Source organism: Trichosurus vulpecula, chromosome 2 (genome assembly GCF_011100635.1).
Source record: "Trichosurus vulpecula isolate mTriVul1 chromosome 2, mTriVul1.pri, whole genome shotgun sequence".
Lineage (NCBI taxonomy): Eukaryota > Metazoa > Chordata > Mammalia > Diprotodontia > Phalangeridae > Trichosurus > Trichosurus vulpecula.
This window is the reverse complement of record NC_050574.1, coordinates 136,791,455-136,805,651: the sequence shown is the minus strand read 5'-3', so window position 1 is coordinate 136,805,651 and position 14,197 is coordinate 136,791,455. Positions and strand designations below refer to the sequence as shown.

Sequence of the window (14,197 nt, the reverse complement as noted above, 5' to 3'; positions counted from 1 at the left end):
TTATACTCTTGGAGTAGAGGGGCTCAGCTCCATAAAATAATTAAGCTATTATAATACTTAAATCTAACTCAAAAATTCTATTTTACTTTTCTCTTCTCTTTGGAAATACTGATTGGTGTCTAGAATTGTTTAGAAAATGAGAAATCATGAATACTTTATTTAAAGGATCAGGTAACTGAAAACTTTGAAATAGTACAGAAATTCTTTTTATAAAAAAAGGAAAATTCATTGCATTTATTTCCCTGCTACAACAAAAATATCATGATGGGTCCCGAACTAGCCTGCTTTTTTTTGGTACTAGTACAAATGAACTAATCTTTTTTTAAAATTGTTTCTCCAATTTGTAGTGCATAAAACACAATTTTTAAAATAAAAATGTGTAAAGGCTTGGACTATAAACCAGCCCTTGTCAGGAAATTGTGTTTTAGGACTTCTGAGCCTTCCTCTATTTAATTCACATTAGAATTAATAGGGATTGTTTGGTTTTTTATTTCTTTAATTTTCTGTTTTTTTTTTATTTTGGTGTTGGTTCAGTTCATTCTAAGGAGCATTTTATTAAGCACCTGTTATGTGCAAAGCAGTGAGCTGTCCACTGGGCATACAAAGACAAAAGCAAAAAATAACACTTGCCTTCAAGGAACATTCATTCTACTGGAACAGAAGGAAAAGGAAATGAGGATTTTTTTTTCTTTAGAGAAAGCCTATTTTGGAAAATTTTGTTTTAATGTTTGAATTCTTACTGCATTTTTTTCTAGTACTATTGTTGATGATTAAGAAAAAATTCCTGAAGGAACTAATTCTTGTCAGAATTAGTAGAGATCAGAAATGTTATTCATTTGGGAACTTTAAAACTTTTTTAAATGAAAAATAGTCTCTACACAAGAGGCATCTTATTTTTGCACCTTCCAGCACTTAAAGAATAATCATTATTATTATGGGTTTTTTTTACCTTTAATAAAGACATCTTGTATTTCCTGTGTGAACTCCTATTGAATCTGGCATATGATTAAGGAAATGTGAAAGCTTTTGCAGACTTAACACTCTCATAAAATTGTACCATAACATGTCTTGAAGATATTCTTTTTAACCCCCTTTTAAAAGTTTATAAAACTTAATAACATAATTTTACATTGCCATTTAAAATAGAAGAAAAGGTTAATGCTGATTTTAATTAAACTTTTAAATAGTTTTGTCATTTCTGAAGAGGGATATCCCAAATTTTAATGCTAAGTTTAAATAGTTTTCACATATTAAGGGCTACATTTGTTGGGTTTCTAGTGGGCTAATTGGTTTTTTCTGATGGTTCTTTTATTCTTAATTTTATTGAATCATATTTTGTGCATCAGGTTTATTTAATGTGGTGTTAGATATGAGGCAAGAAAAGACATTTTAGATTTCTTAGCATTTTTATAAAGTAAACATTTTTATTGTGATAGGCTCCTTTTTTTAATGGTAGCATCCTGTCTTATTGTATCAGTGATTTATTTATATATCTTTAAAGCAGAGGGAGTGCAGCTAATTGCTTTTGTGATACACATTTTCCTTTATTTCTTGCAATAGATGTGAAGTTTTTAATAACAGTATAGCCTAAACTTTTTTTGAAACGAGCAACTTTTACTATTATAAAAAATAATTCCTTTTCTTTGTTTCATGAATTAGAAACAATGAGAGAAAGCTGAAGTCTGCCCAAGCCAGGTGTTTCTTGTTGGCAGCCTGCTCCCTAATGACTCTGGCTCTCATACAGCAGCTGCCTGCTAGTCCTCTTTGTATGGCCTATTGTTGCTACACACCCCTCGTTAATACACATGCTGCCCCGGGCAGACCCTGAGAATGACATCAACTTGCTTATCTTAGAAACCTACAAACCTGACGCAGGGTGCTGAGGTTGCCTTGCATCTGCCTAGCCAACTAATTGTGAGCTTTCTGGCCTACGATTGGCTGCTCTTCCACTCAGTAATAGGTTAAGCAAAGACATTGCCATTCCATCTGTTCAGCCATTCATTGTTCTTCTTGCCTGCCTGGAAGTCTGCAGCTAAAATTGGGTTAAGGAGTTACTGTTGAAGCTGATACAGAAACCAATGTCTTTGTGTTTTCCTGCTAACGTGAGTATTTGGATTACCGACTATCTTTTAAATTAAACTTTGCTAACTCTTCAGAATATCATTTTGAAGTCTGGAGAGAATGGTAAGCACTACTAATGAAAAGTCTAAAGATTTTTCATATCAGTGTTTACATTCTTAGACTGTTATGTGTGTATACAAATATGCATATACACATAAATATATATCATATATACAGAAATATACACACATCTCCAAAATGCCCCAAATTGCATGCCTCTAAAATATCAAGCATCTGTCTTTTGGATTATGTTTTCTAGAGTGATATTACACTTTATGATGTGATATTCTGCAGTGCTTTAGAAGTGGCAGGTGATCAAAATTAGAAAACTTTTTAAAAGATCTTTTTATATTTCAATGACAAGCTATGAATTTTTAAATAAGACCATCTTGCACAGACTTCGATAACCCTTTTGAGTGTCTATATCACCTCTGGGTGCCACACAAATTCTGATAAGATTTCTTGGAATATTTTCCCCCCTCATAGTTTAGAAGAGTCCAGGCTAGGACCTGGATTGATTTAGGCAAAACTGGCAATTTGTTGTTGTTGTGGCTCAATTAATTGACTTTAAATAGTGTCAGGTGGTAACAAACTATCTTCTAGCACTTCTGGCGACTTCAGAAACTGCTTTGTAATAGTCATTCTAGTGTGAAATCATATGTAGGGTTTTTTTCTCCTTTCGTTAGTTCAACTATTAGGTTGAAGAATTTCCAAAGTAATTCTCCATGAACCAGTGTCTTCAAGAACCTTCTCAAGGATGGGGGGAAAAACTCAAAGACTTTAATATATCATTCGGGAGGGAGAGGACATAAAGGGTTAAAAGGGGGTTTTCATTTCTACCACATGCCCTATTGTGTGAACATATGCATAAGTCTATTGAAAGTTTTCCGAAGATGGGCAGGCCACCAGTTGCTGGTCTCCTGCAGTTCCAGTAGACATCTGTTGCCCCAGAGCATTAACCAATCTGTTCAATGGGACATCCTCCCTTTGTTAGCTAGGGGGATGCAGACAACAGCACTCACTGAAACACAAAGGTAATTAAATACATAGAAACTACAGCAGTAGGTATTTATTACATATTCATTATTTTTCTGTATTGTCCTCTTACCATTACCGTTTGGGTCACTAGCCAGTACCTACTTTTATGGCATAGTTTTATGTTAAAACAAATGTATTGTTTTAATAAGACTATATAGCATTGATTCATATTTTGTTTATAATGTGAATACTATTTAAAAATCATTTGACTGTAGTTTGATTTGACATTATACAGGTTATAGTTTAATAAGCAGTTTTTAGAAAGTGTGGTTTATTCATTGATGAGAAATTTTAGAACCATACAAGAAATTTTCCTCCAGTTATTGAATATGTCAGAACCACTCAGTTAACATTTCAAAAGTTTCTTAATAAAGGTCAGTTTATAAAGATAGATTTTTCCCCTTTAACTTAACCATTTAGCTATTCATAACAGCAACAGCAATAATAATAGCTAGCATTTATATATCACTTTACATGTGTTATCCTCCCAATAACCCTGGGAGAAGGATACTATTATTAACCCTATTTAGCAGACAAGGAAACTGAGGCAGACAGCAGTTAAATGGCTTACCTAGAATTATACAGCTAGTAAATGTCAGAGGCAGGATTGGAACTCTACAAAGAAGGGTGATTTCTAATACTCATTTAACTACTTTGAAAAGCTCATTAAAAATTTTTAATATGAAGTACTATATCTGAGGAAACATGATGTAATAGAGAAGCAATATATATACTAATACTTATATTTAATCTAAGGTCCCTTATATCTCTAAATTCTGTTGCTAAGGAATTTGTTTCTTAGAGAATAATCTATCAAAGCCAAAATGAACCCTAGAAATTAAGGTTAAAAATCTGTATGTCTTTTGAGATGAGTGTGTGCATATGTACACATGTATTGTGTGTTCCACACATTAGAGTGTTTAAGCATGGACCTGTTTTATGTTTGAGAATTGAAAAATGAACACTTCTTAAAGAAATAGTGGTGGAGGTGATATTTCTACATTGCCAAACAAATAGGACTGATTGTTAAGCCGTTATTTTAAAGGTAACTAATATTGCATAAAATAGTTTTGTAGTTGTCTAAAAGTATTCATAGAAATGTATTCAGCTTCAGGATTTTAAAAAGTTTATCTCCTCCCCACTGTAAGAACCAAGAATCTAGTTATTTTTTCTAATCAGCCTTTTTTCTAGTCAGCTTTTTTTCCCTTCTAAATTGATTACTCATTTTCAATTGTTTAAACATGAATTGTGGTCATACAAACTTCTCAAAGTCCCTGATTAGTTATTTTTAGAACTACTTTGCTAATGTCTTTATTAGCAACAGGTTCTTTTCATTATTATAAAAATATACTTTCGTAGTAAACTTTAAATGACTGCCAATTTCCTTTTTTACTGAATGTTTTCAAGAAATGTATTCTCAGAAGCATGTGTTTTTTGGAGGAGGCTGTCCTGGTTTTAAAATACATTACGTTTACATCTGTTACATCATTAAGCTTTATGGCATGCTAAAAAACTAAAGTTTTAAGACACTGAAAAAGAAAGTCCCTTGCCATTTATCTTAAGTACTGCCTCCTGAAAAACTAGATTAAAATTTCTTTAACTTGATGTAAAACATATATGTAATGCATTTTCCTGATAATTTGACCTGGTTTCCCGTGTGTGGCCTGTTTGTTGTAATGGCTTATCCTTTTCCTAGTTCTAAAACTCATGAGAATTACAAGGTCAGGTTTAATAAATTATGATGCTCGTCTTTGCACAGATCTCTGAGAGTTACACCATAAAGCTTAAATAATTTAGACTACAGAAAGGAAAGAAAACATATAAAATTAGTGAATAATACAAATTATAGTTTATTTTAGAAAATTTAATTTTATTGATTGCAAAGTCCTGTACATACGATAAAATAAGCTATGAAAAGCCAGGAATTATACATTAGAAAAGAGATGTTCATACAAAAATGTAATTTATTAACAGACTTTGGTAAATAAATATTGGTAGCATCAAAATCCCAAGTCATGGGGCAGTATTACACATTATTACAAATGATACATTACTGTAGTTTAATTGTATTGTAAATTCCAAATTTCTTCATATTTTGTCTTTAAGATGGAGAAATTAATTTGTTGTAATATCAGATTTTGTTAATTTCACTATTGATATATTCTCCTGATGAATATCATTTCAAAGGTTACTAGTAAATATGGTATTTTCTGTATTTTAGCAATTTTTAGGGACATTTCAATTAAATGCACAAATTTAATATAATTTGATATCTTGCTAACAGTGCTTTCTCAGCAACTACCTTTTTAGTACTTTTTTCATGCTCTGATATAGCTTCAAAGAAAAACACTGTAGTTTAGTATAAGAATGGCATTTCACAGTATAATACATGGATTGGGGCAATGATTATTTTGAAGTATCCTGCTATAGTAGTGCGTGTATCAACCCAAACTTTTCTGGGGAGATCGAAAATATTGCCTATTAAATATACTTCCTCCAGTCAGAGCAGATTGTGGGGTTTACAGAACAATGATGTCGGAGCTTCCAGATTGGTTTGGCAGCTGCATTGTTCTCAGAGGGTAAACCAGACGCACTTAAGTCCCAGTCTCTTTCATAGGCTTTTGTTCATACCAAATTATACTTTCACTGTGCTAGCATTCATGATGGCATGTTAAAGGAGTGCATCCTAGCAACAAGAGACTGGTTGCTAGGCAGCCTAGCTTCCAATAGGTTTTTCTTGTTTAAGATACTTTTGGTGGGAGCTCTGTGAAGGCCACAGGGCAGGTTTTCCTTTTTAACTGTAACCCTTTATTAGGATGCTGTTGTGAATTGTTACTGGCACTATGCTGTCAGTATATTACAGTAGTTAATAAATCACTGAGTATAAAGATTTGCTTTTTAAATTTCTTTGCATTAAATCTAAATTATTACACTTATGTTCCCATATTAAATTAAGAAAATTAAATGGATGTGTTTATGGTCAACTGCATATGTATATATGTGGATGTATGAATACACACACACCTCCACCTTATTATTTATTTTAGACACAGAACAAGTGTCAGGAACAATTTGCTATTCCCTTTGAACTAAAGAATGGCAAGTTACCAAGTAAAACAAGATTCTATATAAAACTATATAAAAGCACAGAAAAAATTTGTGCTTAAAGAATTTTAAGTATTTTTAAAATTAAACTAACAATTGCATTTTTTATCTGCATCTGTGTGAGTTAGCATGAACCATTACATGTATGAAGAAACTCTTAACCATATTCGGTAAACAGAAGGTTCACAAAGATATAGATGACTGATTTTTCAAAAAATAAGGTGCAGCAATTTATTGTAACCAATTACAAAGATGATACATAACTTCTTTAAATAAGAGATATTAAAATTTTGACACTGTGCTTTTCTTTGAAAGAATATTTGAGTCACTGTCCTGTGACTATCTCAAATGAAGCTGCAGTCTTCTAACATCCTACACATACTTGGCTGACATTTTTCACCTAAACCCACTGCCTCACTCATTTCGTTCTGATGTACAACACAGTAATTACCTTAATAGCAGAGCTAGAACACCTTGTTACAATGAGATGCATGAGAAAGTAATTTCACTTCAAAAACAGATTTTGAGAAGAAATAAAATTTCCAAGAGGCTGGAAGTGGAAAAAATGAACAAAACACATGACTTTTAAATGTTTTAAAGCAAAAAAAATTACATTGGGGAAAGAATAGAAGAAATTATGAACTCCTGTGAATATTACAGGGATTAATTTTCTCCATATAGGATCAATCTCTTTCTGCTACAAAATTCAACTAAGTATAGAATGCATGGTATTTATCTTTCTCATAGGCTCAATCTCAGATCATAAGTTTTTGAACGAGAAGGGACCTCAAAGAACATCTACTCTTAGCACTCTTGTTTCATAGTCAAGAAAACTGAAGCCCAGAAGAGGTAAGATTTTCCCAAGGTCTCACAGGTGTTAAGCTGGGTTTGAACCCAGGCCCTTGAACTCCAAATCCACTACTCTTTTAGGTATACCAGTGATTTTCCTAAAGTGTAGCTCTGACCATGTCATCCCCCTACTCAATAAACATCAGTGGTTTCTTGTTACCTCTAGGATCAAATGTAAAATCCTTTCATTAGCATTTAAAGCTCTTCACAACCTGGCCCCTTCCCACCTTTCCAGTCTTTAGAGTTCTTTTCATGTAGTCTACAATCCAGCTGCACAGGCCTACTTGTTCTTTCTCACACAGGAAACTCAAATGTCTTTGCATTGACCTCTTCCCCTGCTCCAGCCTTCCAACCCCCACCTCCATACCTTGAAGACTCTTCCTTCTTTAAAGAAAAATTCACTTATCAAGCATTCATTTTTTCCCACATAACCAATGTATCAATAAGCACAATCAAGTAAAACAAATTCCAATATTAGTCATGTCCAGAAATGCATTTTTTCTGCCTATTAGTCCATCTTCTTTTCTTTTATGACTTAGGCAATATTCTTAGTCTTCTGGAATCACAGTTGATCATTTAATTGAAAAGAGTTTTTAAGTATTTCTAAATTTTTTCTTTTTATAATACTGGTGTTATTATATAAATTATTCTTCTGATTGAATTCACTTCGCTCTACATTAATTCATACAAGCCTTTTCATGGCTCCTTAAAACCATGTTTCCCTCATGTTTGATAGCACAGTAGTGTTCCTTTATATGCCACAATTTGTTCAACTATTCCCCAGTTGATGGGTACCCCCTTTAGCTTCTGGGTTTGTCTGTCTTTTGCCACTATGAAAACAGCTACTATGAGTATTTTTGTACACATAAGACCATTCCTTTTCCTTTCTTTTTTCATATCTTTGGGGTGTTGGCCTAATAACAGACATGCACTATTTACTAACTTTTTGTGCATAATTACAAATTATTTTCAGAATGATTGGGCCAATCACAGCGCCATTAGAAGCACACAGATATGCCTGTTTTCCCAGAGCCCCTCCATTTATCATTTTTTTTAGTCAGCTTTGCCAATCTGATGAGTGTGAGGTAGGATCTCAGAATTGCTTTAATTTGCATTTCTTCAGTTATCTGTGATTTGGAGCGTTTTTTCATATGACTGTAGCTAGCTTGAGTTTCTTCCCTTGAGACTACCTGTTTATATCTTTAAACCATTTATCCGTTAGGGAATGGCTCTTATTTTTATTAATTTGTTCTCTGTGAATCTTGGGAATGAGACCTTTATCAGATAAATTTGCTGGATGAATTTTTCTCATTTAACTCTTAGCCATATTTGTTTGTGCAGAAACTTGTGAATTTTGTGTAATCAAATTGTCCCTTTTATTTTCTGTGATCCCTTCTGTCACTTGGTTGGTCATGAACTCTCCCCTTACCAATAGAGCATTTCTGCGTCCTCCTTTCCATGTCCTCACCACCCCCCAGACTAATTAATGTTTATTATACATATTGTTTTGTTCATATGACTGACGTAAGTGAAAATTTTTTAAAGTTTTGTGTTGTGAAGCTTTTTTAAATCCTATCTTGTTTCTGTGTTACATTGTTCATGAAATTCTCATTTGTGGGGGTGGTGATCTTCAAGTATAATATAATTTGTCTTGAAATTAATTTCTGGTAATTTATTTTTAACCTGTAGTTTTTCGTAGGAATACCCAAGTTCTTTGTGTAGTACAGTAAGCACTGTCATATATTGGGAAAATGCTGGATTTAGCATTTGGAAAGGTGTGAGCTTCTACCCTGCCTCTGACCCTTTGTATTTGTTGGAATGTGGACAAATTATTTCACCTCCATGAGCCTTAGTTTCCTCATCGGTAAAATGTAAACTTTAAAGTTTCATGTCAGCTAATGATCAGGAATACTCATGCAGTTAAAAAGTAGTGCAAACAGTGTGGACCTTTTGTCATTTTATCTTTGTTGATTAATATTTAACTTTCCTTTTTAAACAAGGTTTTGGGTTATTGTGCACAATCTATTTTGTAAATCTTAAAGTGAGTTATTATTCCTTACACTTTAATTATTTAAGAATCTAGTCATGTGTGCACTCCCTCTGCCAGTGGCAGTCATAGCCTCTTCACTAAGTCCTATTTTGTTAACTCGTCTTGCTGTGCATGGGTTTCAGCATTTATAAGTAGTAGCTCTACTTCTTGAAGTACGTGCTAGTGAAGGATGTGCTTTGAGTCCTAGCAAGATGGAAAGACACTTAAAGATTTCATGTGTCTTCCAAGCTAGATTTGGAGGGTGTTGGACACCAGGTGATTCATTCTTAAAGTCAAAGAAACTGGGGCAGAGCCAAGATGGCGGCTGGAAAGCAAGGACTGGCCTAAATCTCTCCCCCAGGACCCTCCAAACACCTATAAAAATGGCTCTGAACAAATTCTAGAACTGCAGAACCTATGAAATAGCAGAGGGAAGCAGGGCTCCAGCCCAGGACAGCCTGGATGGTCGCGGGGTAAGGTCTATCGCACAGAGCTGGGAGTGGAGTGGAGCAGAGCCCAGCATGGGCTGCACCTGGACCGACCAGACCGGGAGCTGGGCAGAACAGGCCCTAGAGCCCTGAATCAGTGACCTGTGGCAGTTAACCAGACTTCTCAACCAACATACACCAAAGACAACAGAGAAGGTTACTGGGAAAAACTGCGGGGACAGAGTGAAAGGAGTTCGCCATTCAGCTACCGCCCCAGGGGCAGCAGAGGTGGTGCAGCTACAGAACTACAGCTGAGGTTGCTTCCGGCCCCAGGCCCGCCCTGTGGGAGGAATTAAGTGATGGATCCGAGCTGGAGTGCAGAGCCTGCTCAGATCTGAGTTGCAGCCTGGGTAGGCAGTTCTTGGGGGGGGGGGGGGAGCGCTGGTGTGGCAGAGCTTGCTGTGTAGAAAAAGCTCTGAAAACACCAGCACAGCCCCTCAAGCTTGGGACAAAGTACTCTCTACTCTATAAGCAGTCATACCCCCACGAAAAACTCAAGGGTCAAGTAGTTGGCTGGGAACATGGCCAGGCAGTGAAAATGGTCTCAGATTCAGACTCAGACTTTGGAATCTTTCTTTGGTAACAAAGAAGACCAAAACATACAGCCAGAAAAAGTCAACAAAGTCAAAGAGCCTACAATAAAAGCCTCCAAGAAAAACATGAACTGGTCTCAGGCCATAGAAGAGCTCAAAAAGGATTTGGAAAAGCAAGTTAGAGAAGCAGAGGAAAAATTGGGAAGAGAAATGAGAGTGATGCGGGAAAACCATGGAAAACAAGTCAATGACTTGCTAAAGGAGACCCAAAAAAATACTGAAGAAAATAGCACCTTAAAAAATAGATTAACTCAAATGGCAAAAGAATTCCAAAAACCAATGAGAAGAATGCCTTGAAAGGCAGAATTAGCCAAATGGAGAAGGAGTTCCAAAAGACCACTGAAGAAAATACTACCTTAAAAATTAGACTGGAGCAAATGGAAGCCAGTGACTTGATGAGAAATCAGGATATTATAAAACAGAACCAAAAGAATGAAAAAGTAGAAGACAATGTGAAATATCTCATTGGAAAAACCACTGACCTGGAAAATAGATCCAGGAGAGAGAATTTAAAAATTATTGGACTACTTGAAAGCCATGATCAAAAAAAGAGCCTAGATATCATCTTTCAAGAAATTATCAAGGAGAACTGCCCTGATATTCTACAGCCAGAGGGTAAAAAAGAAATTGAAAGAATCCACCCATCGCCTCCTGAAAAAGATCCCAAAAAGAAAACTCCTAGGAACATTGTTGCCAAATTCCAGATCTCCCAGATCAAGGAGAAAATACTCCAAGCAGCCAGAAAGAAACAATTTGAGTATTGTAGAAACACAATCAGGATAACCCAAGATCTAGCAGCTTCTACATTAAGGGATGGAAGGGCTTGGAATATGATATTCCAGAGGTCAGTGGAGCTAGGATTAAAACCAAGAATCACCTAACAAGCAAAAGTGAGTATCATGCTCCAAGGCAAAACTTTCAATAAAATAGAGGACTTTCAAGCTTTCTCAGTGAAAAGACCAGAGCTGAATAGAAAATTTGACTTTCAAACACAAGAATCAAGAGAAGCATGAAAAGGTAAACAAGAAAGAGAAATCATAAGAGACTTACTATAGTTGAACTGTTTTGTTTACATTCCTACATGGAAAGATGATGTGTGTAATTCATGAGACCTCAGTATTAGGGTAGCTGCAGGGAATGTACACATACATATGTGTTTGTGTGTGTGTATTTGTATATATATATTTGTGTGTGTATATATATGTGTGTGTGTGTGTGTGTGTGTGTGTATACAGAGGGCACAGGGTGAGTTGAATATGAAGGGATGATATCAAAAGAAAATCACATTAAGGGATGAGAGAGGAATATATTGAGAGAGGGAGAAAGGGAGGGAGAGTGAGGTAAATTATCTCACATAAAAGTGGCAAGAAAAAGCAGTTCTGTAGAAGGGAAGAGGGGGCAGGTGAGGGGAAATGAGTGAATCTTGCTCTCATCGGATTTCACTTGAGGAGGAAATAACATACACGCTCAATTGAGTATCTTCCCCCACAGGAAAGAAGGAGGAAGGGGATAAAAAGGAGGGGTAATAGAAGGGAGGGCAGATAGTGGGAGGAGGTAATCAAAAGCAAATACTTTTGAAAAGGGACAGGGTCAAGGTAGAAAATTGAACAAAGGGAGATAGGATAGGAAGGAGCAAAATATAGTTAGTCTTTCACGACATGAGTTTTACATAATGATACGCGTGTGGCCTATGTTGAATTGCTTGCCTTTTTAGGGAGGGTGGGTAGGGAGGGAAGAGGGGAATTTGGAACTCAAAGTTTTAAAAGCAGATGTTCAAAAAAAGCTGTTTTTGCATGCAACTAGGAAATAAGATATACAGGCAGTGGGGCTTAGAAATCTATCTTGCCCTGCAAGAAAGTAAGGGAAAAAGTGATGGGGGGAGTGGGGTGACAGAAGGGAGGGCTGACTGGGGAATGGGGTAATCAGAATATATGCCATCTTGGAGTGGGGGAGGGTAGAAGTGGGGAGAAAATTTGTGTTTCAAACTCTTGTGAAAATCAGTGCTGAAAACTAAAAATATTAAATAAAAAGAAGAGCATTCACAAAAAAAAGTCAAAGAAATTTATTACTTCTAGGATAAAATACAAACTTTTGGCTTTTCAAACCTTTCATAGAGTGGCTACAGCTTACTTTCCAACCTTACTGTATATTACTCTTCTTCATTCACTGAATGGTTCAGCTGAATGGGCCTTCTTATTATTCCTGACTCAGTATTCCCACCTTAGTGGCTTTGTATAAATTGTCACATACCCAGAATAAACTCCTTTACCTCTTCGTCTCAGAACTTGAAGATTCCTTCAAGGCTCAGCTGAAATTCTCCTTCCTTTATTAGACCTTTCCTAATCCACCCAACTACTAGTGCCTCTTCTTCCTCAACTAAAAAATTTACTTTGGTTTTACTCGTATGTATATATGTTTCATTCTCTGATGGAATGTAATCTCCTTGAGAGCAGGGACTGCTTCATTTTGCCTGTGGCTTCCCAGCACCTGGTACATAGTAAACTCTTAAGAAATGTGTCTTCAATTGATTAAACAATAAAAATAGTCTTTCTGTAGTTAAAGCTTTTATAAACTATATTGGAGAAAATGGGAGATAGTTTTCACTAGTTTAATATCAAAACACAATTAATATGGTGCCTAAGATTTTTTTTTGTTTTGAATATTCTGCATGTCAACTCTAGACAAAATTTTTACGTATGTGAATGACCATCTGCCTTTCAGTTATCTCGATTGAAGTTAAACTGCATTTTTATGTGAAATTTTAGGTATGTGAAGGTAGTTGCCTAATATCTCAATTTGGTTTGGTTTTTTTTTTCTAGGAATACAGGGCAGGTTATCTCCAAGAACACAGAAAAAACAGCAAAGTGGAGTCAAGTACATGCAGCAGCTTCATGGGCTTGAAAGATCACTTGGGGCATGACCTAGGCCACCTTTACGTGGAGAGCACTGACACACACATAAGTGCTGTTGTACCTTGGTCCATGGTGGAGAAACCAACAATGGATAAAGTTAACTCTAGGAAGGAAGATGCAGAAAAGGTGGTGTCTGAAGATACCGGAAGCTCCAGTTGTGACTCAGAAGAAAACACAAATTCTGATAATGATTCAGAACAGTTGGGTAGCATTGCAGTAGAGCCGTGCTTGTTAACCAAGACTCATAGACAGCTATGTAGGTCTCCCTGTTTAGAGCCTCACATCTTCAAATGCAATGAAATCTTACAAGAACTAAAAGCAGAGGAGACACAGACAATGCCTAAGGAAGCGAAGAAGCCCCCTGATGTGGTGAAAGAATACCAAGCCAAACTGGAGTTTGCACTTAAGTTAGGTTATTCTGAAGAGCAGGTTCAGCTCGTGCTAAACAAACTTGGTACTGATGCTTTAATCAATGATATCTTAGGAGAACTGGTCAAACTCGGAAACAAAAGTGAAACTGATCCAACTGTTAGTACAGTTAACAGTAGCACAATTAGAGAAACATCTTCCCTAGAATCCCAGAGATCGGACTCCCCACTTCAGGAGATGGTGCCAGACGACGGTGAGAATCTGAGACCGGTAGTTATTGATGGCAGCAATGTGGCAATGAGGTACGTAGGAAATCTTTCTTCACTCACTGTTGCCAAAGTGATTTCTTGTTTTGTGACCCTTTACATAATCATAGCAAGATGATTTAAGTTCTCTCTCCATTCCTCTTGATCCAGAACAAGCTCACTTACTACTTATTTAAACTCTTTTTCCTTACTTTGCTCCTAACATCAAATACATTCTCAGATTTGCCACCAGTTTTTACTTATTTTCCTTTATTGGTACACATACTTTAAGGATATCAGTTTTAATCACTGATATGCTAGAAGTGAAAATTTTGTGAGACTATGTAACAACATATGGAATCAGCTACCTATTTCTGTATGAGAACTAATAACTACTGGGGAAACCCCAATTCTTGGAAGATAAATTAGATACTTTCCTTTATATGAG

General features: G+C 35.8%; 1 protein-coding gene across 1 annotated transcript in view; it reads left to right on the top strand.

Annotated features, from left to right (window-relative positions):
• Positions 1–14,197, top strand: part of ZC3H12C (zinc finger CCCH-type containing 12C) — an 85,019-nt gene that overhangs the window by 55,245 nt on the left and 15,577 nt on the right. The window contains exon 2 of the mRNA XM_036746662.1: positions 13,043–13,806. Coding sequence (XP_036602557.1) covers positions 13,115–13,806 — 692 coding nt within the window. The 5' untranslated portion in view covers positions 13,043–13,114. The remainder of the gene's footprint in view (positions 1–13,042; positions 13,807–14,197) is intronic.